The sequence below is a fragment of the Mustela lutreola genome, chromosome 7 (assembly GCF_030435805.1).
Source record: "Mustela lutreola isolate mMusLut2 chromosome 7, mMusLut2.pri, whole genome shotgun sequence".
NCBI classification, from domain to species: Eukaryota; Metazoa; Chordata; class Mammalia; order Carnivora; family Mustelidae; genus Mustela; species Mustela lutreola.
Genome location: NC_081296.1, coordinates 51,486,800 through 51,508,807, shown reverse-complemented (window position 1 = coordinate 51,508,807; position 22,008 = coordinate 51,486,800). Strand labels below are relative to the sequence as shown.

The window sequence follows — 22,008 nt, the reverse complement described above, 5'->3', positions numbered from 1 at the left end:
TAACGTCATACATTGGGAAATTCATAGGGAGAGCTGCCAGGACTTCCAGCTGGGAACATATGGGAGGATTCCTATATTTCTATGTGCAGCCCTCACTATCCTCAGGATAAAAGACATAATCTAAGCTTGAAGAGGAGTATCATGCTGACCTGAAAGAGAGGTATCTTTGAGAAACAAAAAAGATTTATTTTGTTAATTAGATTTCTAATTCCCATAAACTTGCTACACTCCATAGGCTAGGGTTACAGTTTCTATCCTTCTCTACACAAACCTATGGAAGAAAGAGGATAGGCTGTCTAGTGATTGAAATCATTTGACCTTATATCAGACGGTGATTTGCTTGATCAACAAATAAGAAAATAAAGGAAGGCCCCTTACCAAACCCCCCACCCACACTGCCAGATGCTCCTGAGTTCCCATTCAGAATGCAAATATCCTAAAAAGAAAATATATTAATAACATATTAAGTCGTACTAAGCTATTAATGACTGTGAGAGTCTTTAAAACTATAAAGTCTGGGGCACCTGGGTAGTTCAGTTGTCTAAGTGTCTGCCTTCAGCTCAGGTCATCATCTCAGGGTCTTGGAATTGAGCCCTGCATTGGGCTCCCTGCGTCTCTGCCCCTCACTCCCCCCAGCTCATAGGTTTGCACACACATGCTCTCTCTCAAATAAATAAAATCTTAATGAAAAAAAACCAAACCTTATAAAGCCAATACCAATGTATGGAATTTTTATAATTTTTACTTCTAGACTGAAAAAAAAAGGAGGGGGCTGGGGAGGGAAAGGAAGAGAGCAAAGAAGACCCTAGAAAAATGGTGAAAGACCCACAGGGGCATAGGCACAAGAGTGTGGAAAACAACCACATGTCTATGGTTTGCCTAAGTTTGGACCAGGTAATAAGGGCAGAACCAGAGGCGAGGGATCAAATTCATGCCAAAATGCATGTAGTGTACTCATATACATAAAGTAATCAAAGAGGACTGAGGAGACAATCCACAAGAAAATGAAAGAAAACTAAAGGGATACTAACTATTGGTTAAAATCTACGAGGAAAGGGTAGGGAGAGTAAGATAGAGAAGAACAGTTTTTATAAACGGTAATAACAATATTGAAAAGCAAATAAGGGACGCCTGGGTGGCTCAGTTGGTTAAGCAGCTGCCTTCGGCTCAGGTCATGATCCCAGCGTCCTGGGATGGAGTCCCACATCGGGCTCCTTGCTCGACAGGGAGCCTGCTTCTCCCTCTGCTTCTGCCTGCCATTCTGCCTGCCTGTGCTTGCTCTCTCCCCCTCTCTCTCTCTGATAAATAAATAAAATCTTTAAAAAAAAAGAAAAGAAAAGAAAAGAAATCTGGAAAACAATTTACTGAAAAAATGAAACTGAAGAACATTTTCCTAGGCATAGTGGTTGCCTAAAACAACTGTTCAAAGAACAGGAAAACCATATTGTTAGATAAGATGCTTCAGGCTCCAAGGATAGACTTTCCCATTCTGATTTTTGCTGGTCTGAGTATAAATATAAGGCTCTAAATCAGTTCTCCAATTAAGCTAAAGTCCTTCAGCTCCCTCTGCTGTTCAAAAATGAACTCTAGTTATGTCAGTCCAATTTTTAGTGATCAAAATAAACAAAAATATATACCTATATACATGCATGCGCACAGGTGCACACACACTCTCTCTCGCTCTCTTAAATATACCCCAAATATGGCACAGTCCAGGAAATCAGAATTCAAGCATACCTGCTTATCATGAATTCTCTGGCATGGACCAAATGTTCCAAAATAACAAATCCTATCATTTCCACCACCTAACTGAAATAATTTAAGGGATAATGGAGGGTTTCTTTACCAAAAGCGGCAAAGTTTTACGAAAGGAAAAGGACCCTATACTCTTTAGCCTAGTTGGCGCAATAGTTTGTCACGCAGACATGTACATGCATCAGAAACCAAAACATCACTAGTTTTTCTGTTTCTGACCTGATCCTTTCTCTTTCCAATATTTCCCTATGAAAAGATTATCCTCACAAGTCTGAATTCAGTTGCTAACACCTTACTATCTCCACGATATTCTGTGTTGAAGGATCTACAAGTCAACTATGGTAGCAAACCAAGCATGTATCCAAGAAATTTACTCTTTACTCACCTGATCCTTAAACTGCTTCTGGGACAAGCAGTCAATGAGGTCCACACAGCCCAAAAGACAACCTGATGGATAGTCGTTAGGAAATTCCACATCTGAATCAAGAACAACAGAAGGATCATATAAATTTTCTTTTCTGTGACCCTGAAACTGCCCAATCTGATTCCAATTCTGAACAAATCACTTTCTCTCTTATGTATTTGTAGACACGGAAAAAAAAATGATGTTTTTATTTAGCACAACTGTTTGTATTTTAGCAAAAAATTTAGTGAGTGGCTGGCTTAGTCCACTATCCACATCCTAAGCTATTAAAAAAAATTGCCCTTACACCATCAAAGTTCAAGGACCCTATAACTCCAAACAAATCAATTCCACCTATACTCAGCTGGACTAGTTTTGAATTTGGTGGTGATGGGTTTTGGAAACAAGCTATAGGTGTGAAGAGAAAAACCAAAAAAATATAGGAATGACAGAACATAGGGAGTTAGAAAAAAAAATAAGACAATACAATTTTTTTTTTTACTTTTATTTATTTATTTGACAGAGATCACAGGTAGGCAGAGAGGCAGGCAGAGAGAGAGGAAGGGAAGCAGGCTCCCTGCTGAGCAGAGAGCCCGATGCGGGACTGGATCCCAGGACCCTGGGATCATGACCTGAGCCGAAGGCAGAGGGTTTTTTTTGTTTTTTTTTAAAATATTTTATTTATCTATTTGACAGACATCACAAGTAGGCAGAGAGGCAGGCAGAGAGAGAGGAGGAAGCAGGCTCCCCGCGGAGCAGAGAGCCCGACATGGGGCTCGATCCCAGGACCCTGGGATTATGACCCACTGAGCCACCCAGGCGCCCGAAGGCAGAGGTTTTAACCCACTGAACAACCCAGGAGCCCAAGACAACACAAATTTAAAACAAGCCAGTCAGGGCGCCTGGGTGGCTCAGTGGGTTGGGCCGCTGCCTTCGGCTCGGGTCATGATCTCAGGGTCCTGGGATCGAGTCCCGCATCGGGCTCTCTGCTCAGCAGGGAGCCTGCTTCCCTTCCTCTCTCTCTACCTGCCTCTCCGTCTACTTGTGATTTCTCTCTGTCAAATAAATAAATAAAATCTTTAAAAAAAAGAAAATATGAACTTTTGATTCCTAAAATTTTGGTTTCCTAAAAACTTTTAAGGGTAGCTCTGTAATTATCCTCTCATTCTACCTTTAAAACAACTGTATGAGTTAGATAAGAGGAAGAAAAACAAGACACCTAAAGGTCAGAAGTGGTTTTTAGGATCCAAACTTGATGTGCTTGGGATGACTTCCAAAATACACTGCTTAAGTCAACCAACTCTGACCTGTCCAAATCCCACAGCAGATATCTATTTGGGTCACTCCCCCCAAAAACTTCTTACTGTGGTTGTTCTTCCCAATCTAAAGATCCCAGAGTTTACAGTAGTCATTTTGCTCTCACAATTTAAAAGAGAGAGAGAGAGAGAGAAGGAAAGAAAGAAAAAGGAAGGAAGAAAGAAAGAAAATAAATTTCCTCAGATGAAATTAAAACTGACTCAAGTCAGTTAAGCATCTGATTCTTAATCTCTACTCAGGTCTTGATCTCAGGGTTGTAAGTTGGGCTCCTTGCTGGGTGCGATGCTTACTTAAAAAAAAAAAAAAAAAGAGGGGCGCCTAGGTGGCTCAGTGGGTTAAGCCTCTGCCTTCGGCTCAGGTCATAATCTCAGGGTCCTGTGATCGAGCCCCACATTGGGTTTCTCTGCTCTGTAGGGAGCTTGCTTCTCCTCTCTCTCTGCCTACTTCTCTGCCTACTTGTGATCTCTCTGTCAAATAAATAAATCTTTAAAAAAAAAAAAAAAGAAAAAAGAAATTAAAACCAGTTGGTCAATATCTGGTGTTAGGAACTGTTATTTTTCTTTTCTTTTCTTTTAAAGATTTTATTTATTTATTTGACAGCAATCACAAGTAGGCAGAGAGGCAGGCGGTGGCGGTGGGCGGGGTGGGGCTGGGGAGCAGGCTCACCGCTGAGCAGGGACCCCGATGTGGGGCCTGATCCCAGGACCCCGAGTTCTCGACCTGAGCCAAAGGCAGAGGCCTTAACCCACTGAGCCACCCAGGCACCCCTGTTATTTTTATTTTCATTGGATGATGAATTAATGATTTGAACAGCTATCTATGACCTGCTAGCTGTTCATGAAACAAATATACACAAAGATAAAAGTCCCTCTCATACCAACTCACCCAGAAAAAATAAACTCATAGGAAGAAGGAAATGAAATAAGATGAACATCAACAACAATGACTTCTCTCCATCAAATAATACTGAAAGGAGAATATACGGGTGTTACCTTTCCCACGAAGAACACGATATGTAGTCTGGAGTTCTGAGACTTCTTGAGGGGAGGGTCTTTTGGCTGTGGCTGCGATCCAAAGTCGTCCTCTGTGAGGAGTGTACCAGCTTCTGCCCTCCACCCTTAAAACAATTACAAATTGAGAGGAAGGGTTTAAATTCTAGTATCCCAGTGAATCTCATTTAAAACAGCAAATCTTCCAGTTGAACCAAGAGATCTATAGAAAGTATTTCACAAAGAGGGGTATTTTGTGTGAAAAACATTTAATACCCTTCACTAGAGTATGAAACCTGTTCTCCAGCTTTTCCTATCATCAGAACAAAGACAATTCGGGCATCTGGGTGGCTCAGACGATCAACTGTCTGCCTTCAGCCCAGGTCATGATCCCAGGGTCCTGGGACTGATTTCTGTATCGGGCTCCCTGTTTAGCAGGGAGTCTGCCTCTCTCTCTGCCTGCCGCTCCCCTCTGCTTGTGAGGGTGCTCTCTCTCCCTGACAAATAAATAAATGAAATCTTAAAAAAAAAAAAAAAAGAACAAAGACAATTCATCACTTTCAGGTCCTACTTTTTACCTGATCTCTGTAACTCAGAATAGCTCTCAGTACCTTTCACTAGCCTTGGAACTTCTACCACCCAAATCTTATTTTTTTTTTAAGATATTATCTTTAAAAAAATTAATAATAAAATAAATATTTTATTTATTCAAGAGTGAGTGAGAGAGAGAGAGAACATAAGTGGGGCAAGGGCAGAGAGAGAGGGAGCAGCAGACTCCCCACTGAGCAGGGAGTCCAATGACATGTGGGGCCTCAACCCTGGGACTCTAGGATCATGACCTAAGCTGAGGGCAGATGCTTAACCAACTGAGCCACCCAGGTGCCCCCAAATCTTACATTTTCAAGGTATCTAAGTTGTGCCACAAAAAAGGAAATCCTTGCTCTTCTCTGAGTGAAAGGCTAACATTTTCTTGGAAGCTTTGTTAATCGATCTCTAACCTAATAGAAAAAACCTCACCAACACATAAATCTCTCAGAAGAGTACTTTTATAATCATTACTTAATAGAATTTAAGTAAATGAAAATACTTATCATCTTCACTCTTTAAAGTATAACCACTTTCAATTATATTTTCTAAGTATTCTATAAAGGATTCTGTTCTTGTAGATAATTAAACAACTTGACTAGTTCGAAAGAATCTTTAAGTGGAATAATAATGCATTCAAAATAATTTAATTACTCTCCAAGAATTATAAAAAGATGTTCCTGGGGGAGGGGGAATTAGGCAAAATGAGTGAAGGAGAGAGGGAGATACAGGATTCCAGTATGGAATGAGTAACTCATGGGAATAAAAAGCAGTTATTGGGACGCCTGGGTGGCTCAGTTGGTTGGACGACTGCCTTCGGCTCAGGTCATGATCCTGGAGTCCCGGGATCAAGTCCCGCATCGGGCTCCCAGCTCCATGGGGAGTCTGCTTCTCTCTCTGACCTTCTCCTCATTAATGCTCTCTCTCACTGTCTCTCTCTCAAGTAAATAAATAAAATCTTAAAAAAAAAAAAAGCAGTTATTTTTCTTTTCATTATTACAAGGATATTGTAATAGCAGTAAAATGGGAAACATGTGGTGAACAAAGCATAATGTATAAACTTGTCAAGTCACTAAGCTGTACACCTAAAACTAATGTATCACTGAGTGTCAAGTATACCCAAATAAAAAAGAAAAGAAAAAGAAGAAAAAGGATGTTCGTCTTTTGGTTCCAACCAAATGAAGTAAGTACCTTGATAACATACCCCTATTACAAAATTCTTACAATGGAAAATAGGGACTTTCTCACATCCTTCATTTTCCAATACAGATGAAGTGAAAGAGTGCCAGACACAGAGCAGGTGATCAATAATACATGAAGAATGAATCATTAGCTTTCTTCTCTCCACACCGAATCACCTGAAGGGTTATTGGGAAACCGGTCTCACAAATGTGGCAGAACCACCCATTTTATTTCAGTGGGAAATAACTTATTGTGGGCAGGATGCTGCTCATCTGTTCTTTTTAGTAACAAAATTTGAAGAACACAGATCCAAAATAGGATGAGAGAAATGTAAACATTCTCATTGTCTCAGCAGAAGGCAAACTGTTTAGCTTTCTACTTTGGAAGATGGAAAAGATAACCGAATTGTAGAAAACTGAATGAGAAAAACACGTATCTGAGGGCCCAGCTGCTCTGAAGCAGAAGCAGATTCACACACATTTGTTCTTTTTTTTTTCTTTTTAAATTTTATTTATTTATTTGTCAGAGAGAGAGCAGACGCAGGGGAGTAGCAGGCAAAGCAGCCAGGGGAGAAGCAGGATCCCCACTGAGCAGGGAGCCCAATGTGGGACTCAATCCCCGGACCCCAGGATCATGACCTGACGCTTAATCGACTGAGCCACCCAGGTGTCCCTCACACGCACCTGTTCTAATGACACTACACACATGAACTATAAAACAATTACAAGCCGGGGCGCCTGGGTGGCTCAGTAGGTTAAGCCGCTGCCTTCGGCTCAGGTCATTATCTCAGGATCCTGGGATCGAGTCCCACGTCGGGCTCTCTGCTCGGCAGGGAGCCTGCTTCCCTCTCTCTCCCTCTCTCTCTCTCACTCTCTCTACCAGCCTCTCTACCTACCTGTGATTTCTCTCTGTCAAATAAATAAATAAAATCTTTAAAAAAAAAAAACAAAAAAAAACCAATTACAAGCTAAAGCAAGAAGGCCTGATCTTCAAGAGGGAACAAAAATGGTAATGAAGGAGGGAAGTCACAACTAATAATGAAAACACCAGAGTAGAAATGACTGATCCTAAATGCCAATAAAAAATTTTCTTTCAGAAGAAAAATAACTGAAGCTTACTCAGTAAGAATGGAAAAAACACTCTGAAAACTTGAACTCTAGTTCCATCTCTGCTGCAAACGAGCTTTTTAATTCAGAGAAAGCTACTTTATCTTTGCTTACCTAAGTGCCATCATTTGTACAAGATTATAAACTGGCCTAATCTCTTTCATAGAGCTACTACTTTTAAAACTGTAAAAAGCTATTTAAATATAAGGTATTATTGGGGCGCCTGGGTGGCTCAATCGTTAAGCCTCTGCATTTGGCACAGGTCATGGTCCTAGTGTCTTGAGGTCAAGCCCCCCATCCAGCTCCCTGCTTGGCTGGAAGCCTGCTTCTCCCTCTCCCACACCCCCCACCCCCGCCCCCGGCTTATGTTTCTTCTCTCGCTGTGTCTCTCTGTGTCAAATAAATAAAATCTTTAAATAAATAAATAAATAAATAAATGGTATTATTACTATTATGAGTTAGGACACTGCCTAGGAATAATAAACTCTAAAGGCAAAATAGAAAGGGAAAGAAAAGATATCTGCACCTCTCACATTCATTGCAGCATTATGTACAACAGGCAAGACATGGAAACAACCAAATGTTTACTGATGGATGAATGGATAAAGAAAATGTGGTATATATGCACAATGGGATACTATTCGGCCATTTAATTTAAAACATGGATAGAGCTTGAGGGCACTGTGCTAAATCAGACAGAAAAAGACAAATACTGTATGATCTCACTTATATGTGGGATCTGAAAAAAAGCAAACTCATAGATACAGAGACCAAACTGGTGGTTGTCAGAGGTAAATGGGTGAAGATAGTAAAAATTTTCAGTTATAAGGTAAGTAAGTCCCAGGGAAGTAATGTACAGCTGGTAACTACAGTTAACAATACTGTATTATATAGGGGCGACTGGGTGGCTCATCTGCCTTTGGTTCAGGTCATGATCCAGAGGTCCTGGGATTGAGCCCCACGTTGCACCCTCGCTCATCAGGGAGCCTGCTTCTCCCTCTCCCTCTGCCATTCCCCCTTGCTGCTCTCTCTCTCAAATATATAAATAAATAAATAAATTTTAAAAATACTGTCTAGTATATTTAAAAGTCGTTAAGAAAGTAGATCTTAAAAGCCCTCATGTCAAGAGCACCTGGGTGGCTAAGTTGGTTATGCATCTGCCTTGGGCTCAGGTCATGATCCCAGGGACCTGGGACCAAGCCCCATGCCCTGCAGCCATTAGATTCCCTGTTCAGTGGAGATCCTGTTTCTCCCTCTCCCCACCTCCCCAGAATAAATAAAATCTTTTAAAAACAAAAAGAAATTCTCATGACAAACAAAAAATTTATAACTATGTGAAGTTATGGATGTTAACTAAACTTATTGAGGCAATTTTTAAAAAATATATATACTTCTATATCAAATCATTATATTGTACAGCTTGAACTAATATGTTATATGTTAATTACATTTCAATAAAATTGGGAAAAAGGGTGGCACCTGGGTGGCTCAGTGGGTTAAGCCTCTGCCTTCAGCTCAGGTCATGATCTCAGGATCCTGGGATCAAGCCCTATGAAGGGCTCTTTGCTCAGTGGGGAGCCTGCTTCTCCCCTCTCTGCCTGCTTTTCTGCCTACTTATCATCTCTCTCTCTGTGTCAAATAAAAAGATAAAATCTTTAATAAAATAAAATAAAATTGGGAAAAAAGGAAAAATGAATATGTTGCAATGATAAAGTGAAAGAAGTAAAACATAATATATATTATGGTCTCACTGTATAATAATTTGCACAGGAAAAAATATAAGTAAACCCTCTAAAATGCTAACAGTAGCTGTTTCTTTCTTTTTCTTTTTTTTTTCTTTTTTTTTAAGATTATTTATTTATTTATTTGTCAGTGATGGAGAGAGAGCGAGCAAGCACAGGCAGACAGAGAGGCAGGCAGAGGCAGAGGGAGAAGCAGGCTCCCTGCCGAGCAAGGAGCCCGATGTGGGACTCGATCCCAGGACGCTGGGATCATGACCTGAGCCGAAGGCAGCCGCTTAACCAACTGAGCCACCCAGGCATCCCTTATTTTTCTTTTTTTAAAAAAAGATTTTATTTATTTATTTGACAGAGAGAGAGCACAAGCAGGCGGAGTCGCAGGCAGAGGGAGAGGGGGAGGGTCCTGGGATTGAGCCCCACATCAGGCTCTCTGCTCAGCGGGAAGCCTGCTTCCCCCTCTCTCTCTGCCTGCCTCTCTGCCTACTTGTGATCTCTGCCTGTCAAATAAATAAATAAAATCTTTAAAAAATTAAAATTAAAATTAAAATTAAAAAAAAAAAAAAAAAAAAGAGGTACGACTGGGTGGCTCAGAGGGTTAAGCCTCTGCCTTTGGATTGGGTCATGATCCCAGTGTCCTGGGATCGAGCCCCACATTGGGCTCTCTGCTCAGCTGGGAGCCTGCTTCTCCCTCTCTCTCTGCCTGCCTCACTGTCTACTTGTGATCTCTTTCTCTGTCAAATAAATAAATAAATCCTTAAAAAAAAAAGGCTTTCTATAAAGATGAAAAAATGGTACTCTATTCTTTGTTATGATTAGGATTCTTAGTTTTTCTAAACTCAGTTTTTTTAAGCTATTCAGTAAAAACACTACTACCAAATCAATTACATGAATATATTGCTGAAATTTCTATGAAGAGTATTATAAATAATCACTAAATTGGGGAAAATGAATTCTAATCCACATTTTTTTTTAAAGAGAGAAACAGAGAGGTTGGGCGGGGGTGAGGGGGAGAAGGATAGAGAATCTTAAGCAGGCTCCATGTCCAGGATAGAGCCCAACTCGAGGCTCCATCTCATAACCCTGAGATCATGACCTGAACCAAAATCAAGAGTCAGATGCTTGACCAACTGAGCCACCCAGCTACCTCCCTAATTCATAATTCTAAATTAAGCTTATGTCACTATAAAATCTTCCACTGCCACGATTCATTTCTATCCTTACCTTTTGATCCCTCTGACAAGCAGAGAGGCCCAAGGCTGATGCATAGAGAGGCACCAGCCACCATCAAAGCCTTCCTGAAAATCTTGGTCCTGGATTCGCAGCTGATGCCGATAAGAGTTGAATTCTAGTTCTGATCCTGCTGAATGGAATGCCTTCTTCTGTGAGGCTGCACCTGTCTGGTCTATCCACTACACAAAAAAGAAACCAAACATACAGTTTTGTCTGACAAGGAAAGAACATGGGGTAGATATACAAAATGAAATGAATGCTTATAATGAAGAAATCATACTGGGCACAGTTTTCTTTTTCTTTTTCTTTTTATTTATTTATTTATTTATTTATTTGACAGACAGAGATCACAAGTAGGCGGAGAGGCAGGCAGAGAGAGAGAGAGAGAGGAGGAAGCAGGCTCCCTGCTGAGCAGAGAGCCCGATGCGGGGCTCGATCCCAGGACCCTGAGACCATGACCTGAGCGCCCCACAGTTTTCTTAAAGTTTATACCATATTTATCTGAAACACGGCCAAAAAAGGTAGTAGGTTTTAAGATGATAAAATCTGGAGTTAGTTTAGATTTCTTAGCTTTTGGCTTATTTGATCATTTGTTGGGGGGAAAAACCAGAATAGTAGTTTAGAGATTCCAAACAATTACTTAACTTTTAACAGTTTTAGTTTTCTCAACTATAAAATGTGGGTGTTGGACTAAGTTAATCTCTAATAATCTTTCTGTAATAAAGTTTTATGATTTTAATCAACTGCATCATATCTTAATAAAATAAACATTTATTAATACTTGACTATGTGAAGCACATAAAGTATAAAAAAGATACAGTTCTTTCTTTCAAGGAACTTATAATCCTAGTAGAAGACAAAGACATAAATAGCTATCCAAAATCTAAACCAGAATAGAGTAAATATTACACAGGGATAGAGACCTTAACTGCGAATACCCAGGAAAGACTCATCCTTTATGGGGCAAATAAGTGGTTTCATAAACATGTTGGTGTTTGAACAATTTTGAGGCCCACATTCTCTGTTCTAGTTCTACTACAGTTCTAGTTTATATTACTGGTTTCTCTATTCCCACAGCCACTTTCCTAAATTAATCTCTTATATTTCTATAATACTGTTATAGACCTTAGTAACTGGTCTCCTCATCTGCTGCCCTACCAGTATTATAACATTAACCTGGCTTCCCATTATCTCCCCACTGCACTACTGCAATAACCTTCTTAGGAATTTCCTTGCTTCTAGTCTTACTCCTCTCTCCAATCTGTTCTCTATATAGGCATGGAAGTCATGCTAATCTTCTGCTTTCTTTAAAGACTTCCCTTTGCTGACTATGGAATAAAACCAGACTCCTCAGCATGAGACATAAAGGCTTTCATGGTAAGATGATGTCTACTGTACTGGGTTGAGTAGTATGCACCCTAACACTTATGTCTATCCAGAACCTGTAAAAGTGACCTTATTTGGGAATAGTCTTTGCAGATGCAATTAAATTAAGATACGGTAATGTTAGCTTAGGTTCAACCCCAAATCCAATGACTGGTGCCTTTATAAAATGGAAGAACAAGGCCGCCTGGGTGGCTCAGTCAGTTAAGCGGCTGCCTTCGGCTCATGGGTCTGAGCCCCGCATTGGGCTCTCTGAGCAGAGAGCCTGCTTCTCCCTCTCCCTCTGCCTGCTGCTCTGCCTACTTGTGTTCTCTCTCTCTGTCAAATAAATTTTTAAAAAATTATTACAAAATGGAAGAACACTTAGAGACAAAAACATACAAGGAATAAGGCCATGTGAAAATGAAGGCAGACATCAGAATGATGCAGCTACAAACCAAGGGACACTCAGGGACACCAGAAACTTAAAAGGCAAGGAAGTGTTTGGAGGAAGTGTGTGGCCCTGCCAACACTTTGGTTTTGATTATCAAACTGTGAGAAAATAAATTTCTGTTGTTTTAACCTAACTAATTGTGATACTTTGTTATAGTTGCCCTAGGAAACTAATACACCTACTAGTCCATCTTTTTTTTTTTCATCTTAACTTTTATACTTAATTACTTCTGGTTCTAACAAATCTATAATGCTCCTAAGCTGCTGACCCTTTGGTACATGCTGTACCTTCCACCTGGAATTTCCTCCTTAGATTCATCTCATTTGAAATTGTTATTCATCCTTTAAGTCTTCTCTCAAACACTATTTCTTTGGTGACCCCTCTAGTGCATTTATGAACTCTTTCTTGAAGTTCTACTCTATGCACATGTGTCTGTCATTGCAATTATCTTTTTTAATTGAAGTACAATTAACATATGCAACTATTTTAAGGAATTCAAATTATAACTTCCCTATAAAAGCCTCTTTTATGGGGCACCTGGGTGGCTCAGTGGATTGGGCCGCTGCCTTCGGCTCAGGTCATGATCTCAGGGTCCTGGGATCGAGTCCCGCGTCGGGCTCTCTGCTCAGCAGGGAGCCTGCTTCCTCCTCTCTCTCTGCCTGCCTCTCTGACTACTTGTGATTTCTCTCTGTCAAATAAATAAATAAAATCTTTAAAAAAAAAAAAAAAAAAAAAAAAAAAAAAAAAAAAAAAAAGCCTCTTTTATTCTCAACTGGAAGTACTGTTTCCCTCCCCTGGGTTTCCACCATACTTTATTTAAATTTCTGTTAGTATTAGAGCTGCTATGTAATCTTTTCCCCTACTAATCTATTAGTTTCTTGAGGATAGAAGCAGTGTAACAGTCAGTTTATCACTTACTACTATGCTTGCACATAGTAGATGCTCAATGTATGATGGAAAAAGTGAATGACAACAACAAACATTTTAGTTTAAAATACCATTCCATGCGGGACGCCTGGGTGGCTCAGTTGGTTAAGCAGCTGCCTTCGGCTCAGGTCATGATCCCAGCGTCCTGGGATCGAGTCCCACATCGGGCTCCTTGCTCAGCAGGGAGCCTGCTTCTCCCTCTGCCTCTGCCTGCCATTCTGTCTGCCTGTGTTTGCTCTCTCCCCCTCTCTCTCTCTCTGATAAATAAATAAAATCTTTATAAAAAAAATAAAAATAAAAAAAAAATAAAATACCATTCCATGGGATTACCCATATTCTATAAAAGGCAGAGAAAGAATATTAACAAAAGGACCATGGGGTTATTGTCTAAATATGTTACTTTTAAAAACCCTCTCTTGGAAAATACTAGGAAGGTAATACAGGTCAACTTGTTAGAAGTGCTGAAAAAATTGGAAAAAACTGGGGCCAGAAAATAAGGTTGGTGGGTGTGTTCAAAGAGCAAATTAGTATCTAAAGCCTATGAAATAGGCACACTTGAAGGAGAAATATCAGGGCCCAAACTTCTCTCATTACCATCTAGAAAAAAGGATCACTAACCTGGGGAGGGGACTGGTAGAGGTTGGGATTCACCAGAACTCCCAAAGGCTCATCAGAAGATCTATTCAGTTTGGTCAATGGTTGATTCAAGGTTCCATTGGCAATTGCCTGTATTGTCTCATCTAGTCTGTGATAACAAACCAAAGGATGCAATAATTGGTAATATTCTTTGCTCAGAATATCCTTACTTACCACAACATAAAATCCTTCAACAATGATAAAATTTGAAATTCAAAGAGGGGTCCATGAATGATCTTCCCTATCCCCACCACCAACTTCCTTCTCTTCACTCCAAGAACCCTAAGGAATATGAGTTAGTAGAAGTTCCAGAACATTAAGAAAATAGGTAGGGCATACTACAATCATTCATCTGCATAACAATATCACTAAAAATGCCAAGATAAGAAAACATGCATAGAAATAATCTGACCCACAGAAGAGTATTCAATAGCAATCTATTTACTCAACACATTCAATTACTCCTCTGCCCACTCAGAAGTCCCTGTCTACTTCTCCATGCTTATCTGGATTCTATCCTTGCCTCGAGGCCCAGAAGTTCTAATGAGGCACTCTACTGGCCTAGCACAAAAGTTCTTACTCCTTTTTCTGAAGTCCTATTAACACCTACTAATTAAACAGTCACGGAACCTGCCTCCTTAGTGCAGTAGGCAGCAGGTCAGTCTCATAAACAGTCACGGAATACATCCCATGTTATCCTGTGCCTATGGTGTTTGTTATTTATTTTGGCTCTAAACTCACAAAAGAATGTGATCATTATTCATTTAAAGACTGTAGAACTGGGATGCCTGGGTGGCTCAGTGGGTTAAGCCTTGCCTTCGGCTCATGTCATGGTCTCGGGGTCCTTGGATCCAACCCCGCATGGGGCTCTCCGCTCAGCGGGGATAGAGCCCTGCATGGGGCTCTCTGCTCAGCAGGGAGCCTGCTTCATCCTCTCTCTCTGCCTACTTGTTATCTCTGTCTGCCAAATTAACAAATTAAAGTCTTAAAAAACAAAAACAAAAACGGGAGAACTAATCTTACTGATTATTAATAGATCATAGGTCCTGCAGGAACCGTAACTTATTCTTATTGATATCTCTATGTTACTTGCTGCTGTACTCCATGTTCTTGCCAGATGCTTTAGAAATATTTGTAGATAATGATAATTGTGAGGCACAACATAATGAAAAGCTTTTACCAGGAGGAAAGGTCAATTAAATACAATTAATACGATTAAAGAGATATTTGTTAGGAACCTCAGATATCCAAAGCAACTTGGATATCCAGGAGGGGCACCTGGGCAGCTCTGTCAGTTAAGCACTGGATTCTTGATCTCAGTTCAGGTGTTAACCTCAGGGTCCTCAGAGTCATGTGTTCCAGCCCCACATTGAGACCAGCATGGAACCTACTTAAGAAAAGAAAGTGTGGAGGACATGGTTCTTGCCTTCAAGAAGCTCTGAATCTAAACAGCAGGTTTAAAACAGCTATGAAGATGATGAACAAAAACATGGAAGGATGTAGCTATTATACTATGATACAGTTATTGCAATTATTGCTATTATTATCCCACCTGTTGTACCAAATAGGCAGGTATTTCAAAAGTGAACATTGAGGGAGAAATTTCCAAACCAAGAAAAAAGCAGAGACATAGGCATGAAGCAAAAAGAAAAGAAAAATAAGAATTTTTTAAAGCATTTTTTTTAAAGATTTTATTCATTTAGGGTTCACTCTTGGCATTGAGGCTGTACCATTTTAACAGTCCCATCCACAGTAAAAGAGCATCTTGAGTTTCCTACACTCATAGATTAAGCAATATTTTATATATATATGTATTTTTTATTTCAGCCAATTTAATGATGTATTATGTTTTAAAATTTGCATTTCCCTTTTAACTAGTTGAGCATTTTATATTTTTCTTCTTTTTTAAAAAAAATTTGTTTATTTGACAGAGAGAGAAAGGAACACAAGCAGGGGGAGTGGGAGATGGAAAAGCAGGCCTCCCACGGAGCAGGGAGCCAGATGCGGGGCTTCATTCCAGGACCTCAGGATCATGACCTGAGCCGAAGGCAGACACTTAACAACTGAGCCACGCAGGCACCCCTAGTTGAGCATTTTTTTTTTTAAATGTCTATAGGCTATTTGCTTCACCTGTAAATCGTCCTTAACCTTTGCTCATTTTTCTAATGGATTGTTTTCTATGTTTCTTCTAATATGCAGGAAGTCTTTATATAGATATTCCTCTTTTGACTTAAAAATGTTGACAATATTCTCTCAGTTTGGTAGAATTTTTTTACTTTATTAAAAATATCTTGGGGCGCCTGGGTGGCTCAGTGGGTTAAGCCGCTGCCTTCGGCTCAGGTCATGATCTCAGGGTCCTGGGATCGAGTCCCGCATCGGGGCTCTCTGCTCAGTGGGGAGCCTGCTTCCTCCTCTCTCTCTCTGCCTGCCTCTCTGCCTACTTGTAATCTCTCTGTCAAATAAATAAATAAAAATCTTTAAAAAATAAAAATTAAAAAAAATAAAATAAATATCTTGGGGTACCTGGGTGGCTCAGTTGGTTAAGTGGCTGCCTTCAGCTCAGGTCATGATCTCAGGGTTCTGGGATTGAGCCCCAGGTTGGGCTCCCTGCTCAGGGCAAGTCTGCTTTTCCCTCTCCCTCTGCCTCTCTTTATTTCTTTCTAATCTTTTTATCTCTTCTACAATTAACTATTTAGTCAAACTTATTATCGCAGTATGGTTTGAGGTACAGAGCTAATGTAGATTTTTTCCAAGTCGGTGCCCAATCATTCCATCATATATTTAACCCTTTTCTTACTATTCAGAAATGCTACCTGGTTCAGGGGCACCCAGGTGGCTCAGTCAGTTAAGCATCTGACTCTTGATTTTGGCTTTGGTCATGATCTCAGGGTGGTGGGATGGAGCCCCATGTCAGGCTCTGTGTTCAGCAGGGAATTTGCCTGAGATTCTCTCCCTCTTCCTGTCCCTCTGCCCCTACCCTGACTTGTGCACATGCATGCACTATCTCTAATAAATAAATCTTTTTTTTTTTTTTTAAGAAAGGAGAAACGCTATTTCAATTACTAATTTATGCATGTGTGGACACAAGCACACGTAATTCAAGATTGTTTCTGGATTCCTTTACATTTCATTGATCTTCTCCATGCCCAAACTGTACCTCATTGTTTTAAAAAGTTTATCAAACTACAGCAATTTTCTAGAAGACAAATTCCCCTCACTGTTCATTTTCAAAATTGTCTTAGCTACTTTTTTTTTTTTTAAAGATTTTATTTATTTATGAGAGAGAGAGAGATCATAAGTAGGCAGAAAGGCAGGCAGAGAGAGAGCGGGTGGGGAAGCAGGCTCCCTGCTGAGCAGGGAGCCCAGTGCAGGGCTCGATCCCAGAACCCTGGGACCAAGTCCCGAAGGGAAGGCAGAGGCCCTAACCCCCTGGGCCACCCGGGAGCCCCAGTCTTAGCTACTCTTACAATGATCCCAAATGAATATATAAATATTTTTAAAGATTTATTTATTTATTTATTTGACAGACAGAGATCACAAATAGGCAGAGAGGCAGGCACAGAGAGAGAAAGGGAAGCAGGCTCCCTGCTGAGCAGAGAGCCCGATGCGGGGCTCGATCCCAGGACCCTGAGATCATGACCTGAGCCGAAGGCAGAGGCTTTAACCCATTGTGCAACCCAGGTGCCCTGCAAATGAATATATTATTTTTAAAATCAACAAAAATAGAGGTGCCTGGGTGGCTCAGTCATTTAAGCATCTACCTTCGGTTCAGGTCATGATTCCAGGTGGGGTCCTGGAACTGAGCCCCATGTCAGGCTCCCCGCTCAGCAGGGGAGTCTGTTTCTCCCTCTCCTTCCATCCCTGCCCTTGCTCACACTCGCTCTCTCTCTTCTCTCAAATAAATAAAATTTTAAATAAAATAAAATAAAATAAATAACAGATCCATGACAGGGGGAAAGTCCTCTACAGTCAAACTGCCCCCTCCCAAACCCTTTCCGGTGCTGCCCACTTACCTGCTGTGATACTCTGCTAGTGGATTTTCATCCTCCACGATCTTCCTGCCTGCAAAGTCAATGGTGACTTTCTTAGAGAGCCGAGACATATGTCGAAATTCTCTCAGCTCTTCCTCTCGCTTCTGCAGAGTCTCCCGCTCAATTTTAGACAACCACTGGTTAGAATCACTGGCAAAGTAATCTGACTCATCATCAATGACTTGGGTCCTTCGAATGCTAAGGAGGTAAAAAACAGAACACATGTCAACTGGGTCACCTGTTGATAAAACAGGGACTTGATATCCTGAGATTATTACCTCAAATATAGATGCCCAAAAAAGTCCAAAATCAGGTCAAGCTCTGCTTGGTTCCCAGCTTCTGCATATATCTTATCCCCATTGCAGTCTCAGCTCAGCTCTTGAAACTAATCTCACTCTCAGGCAGAAAAAGACACAGCATATAACCCATTATCCTTCTGCCATTTTTTTTTTTAAACTGGTCCAGCCATAACTGAGCTTCCACCAGGTTTTGCTACATCTGAATTCATGTCTCAGCAGCTTACTCAATATCCCAGACCCTTTTACTGGGACCTTGTCTATTCTTGCTAGGCCCAACTGCTGTCCTTTCCCTTAGAAACTAAGGAGTGCTATCCTGGACTATTTAAGTCCTATGGCTTACTTTTTTTTTTTTTTTTTTTAAAGATTTCATTTATTTATTTGACAGACAGAGATCATAAGTAGGCAGAGAGAGGAGGAAGCAGACTCCCCATTGAGCAGAGAGCTCGATGCGGTGCTCCATCCCAGGACCCTGGGATCATGACCTAAGCCGAAGGCAGGAGTTAAATCCACTGAGCCACCCAGATGCCCCATTATGGCTTACTCTTAGGACATCCTACCACTCTACTACTATAAGTCAGTTTCTACCCCTTGCCCCCCAAAACCTATCTCCAGTCCCTCAATAAAACACTAAAACACTGGTCAAATTCTAAGATATGGCCTCAGGCCTATTCCTAAGATCATACTGACAAAGAAACTGAGAACTAGAAGGAATTTTGATGACCCAACTCTCTCATGCTATAGATAATGGGCCTGGGGCTCAAAGAAGTTAAGTGACTACTCAAAATGAACAAATCCAGTCACAACTGACTTTGTGCATAATATACAAAGTGACATAACACACACAGTGATGCCTGTGATATACACAGACAGGCACAGGGAAATACTGAATTTAGATTCATATATAGATTTCAATTTTTCAGGACACAGCTGAAATTCTACAAGTTTTAAAGTAGACTGAGACGGGGAGGTTTCAGAGGGCTCAGGAAAAAGCTGGTCCTACATGTGAACCTAAATAATGAAACTGGTACCCTGGAACACATGAGAAAAGGGGGCATTAGCAGGGAGAGACCCCTTTCTAGTTTCCATTTACCCAGAAATGTACTCCATTGCCAATTCTATTTCTTTTTTTTTTTTTTTTTTTTTTTTTTAAAGATTTTGTTTATTTATTTGACAGAGAGAGATTACATGTAGGCAGAGAGGCAGGCAGAGAGAGAGAGGAGGAAGCAGGCTCCCTGCTGAGCAGAGAGCCCGATGTGGGACTCGATCCCAGGACCCTGGGATCATGACCTGAGCTGAAGGCAGCGGCTTAACCCACTGAGCCACCCAGGCGTCCCGCCAATTCTATTTCTAATGATAAAATTTTATTGAGTAGGGACAGAAGTGATATTTAAAGGATTAAGAGTAAATATGAGTTAAAAAACCTTTGCAATGAGGGCACCTGGCTGGCTCAGTGGGTTGAGCCTCTGCCTTTGGCTCAGGTCATGATATCAGGGCCCTGGATCAGTCCAACACCAGGCTCTCTGCTCAGCAGGGAGCCTGGTCCACCACCCCCCCGCACTCCGCCTTTCGGCCTACATGTGATCTCTCTCTGTCAAATAAATAAATAAAATCTTGAAAAAAACAAACAAAAAAAACCTTTGTGATGGGCTTACTTAAGAAATAGCTTTCCAAGATATATCTCAGATTTACAGCAAATGGTTTGGAAGGAGGAAGCGTGTCTAACTAAAGGATTATAATGCCCAGAATAGACTCCCAGTTTAGGTACAATAAGTAAAATATTCAGGGGTCTCCAAGGACCCTCACAGATTCTCACACAGCCATTTGAAAAATGAGTGTATAAGTCCAATTTAAACAATTTTACCACTGGCTCTGAATACATATTTTGTTCAAAAGAAGAAAAACGTGTAAGAAATAAAAAACAGAATTAACAAATCAATAAAACTGTCTCTTAAACAAAAGTTGATGTGCTAAATGACAAATGTGTAGGAGTGTAAAAGCCAATTTAGGGACTTTTTTTTTTTTTTTAAAGATTTTATTTATTTATTTGACAGAGAGAGATCACAAGTAGGCAGAGAGGCAGGCAGAGAGAGAGAGAGAGGAGGAAACAGGCTCCCTGCTGAGCAGAGAGCCCAATGTGGGACTCGATCCCAGGACTCTGAGATCACGACCTGAGCCGAAGGCAGTGGCTTAACCCACTGAGCCACCCAGGCGCCCTAGGGACATTTTAATATAGTGATCATTAAGTCAGAAAACAAATTAAGCATCAAAGGGAAGGAAGGGTAAATCATGCCTTTCCATGATATGCCACTACCCACACTCTTCCAGAGGCAATTTCTTACAGCAGACTACACAGGGTAATAACATATGCCAACTGGCTACAAGCGGAACAACTGAGGAATTCTATCAACCCAAATCAACTTTCTGGGGGTATACCAGCATCTGCCAAAAATTAAAAAAAATGTTACAGGGTAAGATCCTCTTGGTGGAAGCCTAATTCATTCAAACATGAATTCAAAAACAAGATGTAAGCCATGTTATGCAGCAGAACTCTTCTTTTACTGTGAATCTTTCATACTCCACCCTAGAAAGGTACCAAGTGGCAGAATAAATGTTCTAATGGCCAGAATTTATAGACTAGTCTATTGCTTAGGATTTGTTATTCAAACCATATCATACCTAGTTCTGTCAAATTCTAACAGTTTGTCTTTGTGCTTAATAGCCTTCTCCAGACCAGACTTAATTCGCAATTCTTGATGAGGAAGAAGGTCCTTGGTAGAGATGTCCACTTTTCCAGAATTCTCCATCCCTGAAATTCAATAAGGAAACCAAACGGTGTCAGCCTATAATATAAATTAGTTGTATCACTGGGCAGCAAAGAACAAAGAATCAGAAGATCTGGCTCTGCTCCAGATGGCTGACAGTCTTAACTGCAATGAAAAACAAATACACAGGCCAAGCTTTACTTATCAAGCATCAAGCATGGCTTGATACCGAATCAGTTCTCAGTATATAACAGGATCTCTTTCTGAAGTTTGGATCACTAAGGGTACCAAATTGTTACACAATATAAAAATGCATTATAGGGGCACCTGGGTGGCTCAGTGGTTTGAGCCTCTGCCTTCAGCTCAGGTCATGATCTCAGGGTCCTGGGACAGAGCCCGGAATCAGGCTCTCTGCTCAGCAGGGAGCCTGCTTCCCCACCTGCTCTCTCTCTGCCTGCCTTCTCTGCCTACTTGTGATATATCTCTCTCTCTCTGAGTCAAATAAATAAAATCTTAAAAAAGAAAAAAGAAAGAAACTAATTATAAACTACTAATTGAAAAAGGAAAACATAAAATTCTATATACATTATAATCACTACTTTATAATACCAATCAATCAAACTTTATTTAAAAAAAAAATGGGGGAACCTAAGTGGCTTAGTCAGTAAAGTGATTGACTCTTGATTTCAGCTCAGGTCATGATCTCAGGGTACTGGGATCAAGCCCCTGTGTTAGGTTTCATGCTCAAGGGGGAGTCTGCTTGAGATTCTCTCTCCCTCTCACTGTCCTTCCCATCCCCAGCTTGTGTGTGTGAGCTCTCTCTAAAATAAGTAAATCTTTAAAAAAAAAAAAGAACTAAAGCAAAAACAAAAACTGCATAGATGTAAATTTAAAAATAAAATCTTGGGGCGCCTGGGTGGCTCAGTGGATTAAGCTGCTGCCTTCGGCTCAGGTCATGATCTCAGGGTCCTGGGATCGAGTCCCGCATCGGGCTCTCTGTTCGGCAGGGAGTCTGCTTCTCTCTCTCTCTGCCTGCCTCTCTACTTGTGATTTCTCTCTGTCAAATAAATAAATAAAATCTTTAAAAAAAAAATAAAAATAAAAATAAAATCTTGGGCCGCCTTAGGTGGCTCAGTCATTTAAGCACCTGTCTTCCACTGTAGTCATGATCTCAGGGTTCTGGGATCAAGCTCCACATGCAGCTCCTCCCTCTTCCTTTGCCCCTCCACCC

The 22,008-nt window shown here is 40.7% G+C and overlaps 1 protein-coding gene across 7 annotated transcripts in view; it reads right to left on the bottom strand.

Moving 5' to 3' along the window:
• TRIP4 (thyroid hormone receptor interactor 4) overlaps window positions 1-22,008 on the bottom strand; it is a 66,617-nt gene that overhangs the window by 23,108 nt on the left and 21,501 nt on the right. For 6 of the 7 annotated variants that reach the window (XR_009355417.1, XM_059180761.1, XM_059180763.1 and 3 more), the window contains 6 exons: window positions 20,692-20,821; window positions 17,699-17,914; window positions 13,668-13,794; window positions 10,298-10,485; window positions 4,468-4,592; window positions 2,141-2,232 (listed from right to left, as the gene is read on the bottom strand). Coding sequence is in view for 6 of the 7 variants with exons in the window: in XM_059180761.1 (XP_059036744.1) it covers window positions 2,141-2,232; window positions 4,468-4,592; window positions 10,298-10,485; window positions 13,668-13,794; window positions 17,699-17,914; window positions 20,692-20,821 (878 nt within the window). In the remaining variant the exon portion in view is untranslated. The remainder of the gene's footprint in view (window positions 1-2,140; window positions 2,233-4,467; window positions 4,593-10,297; window positions 10,486-13,667; window positions 13,795-17,698; window positions 17,915-20,691; window positions 20,822-22,008) is intronic. The other variant, XM_059180766.1, reaches the window with a different exon arrangement.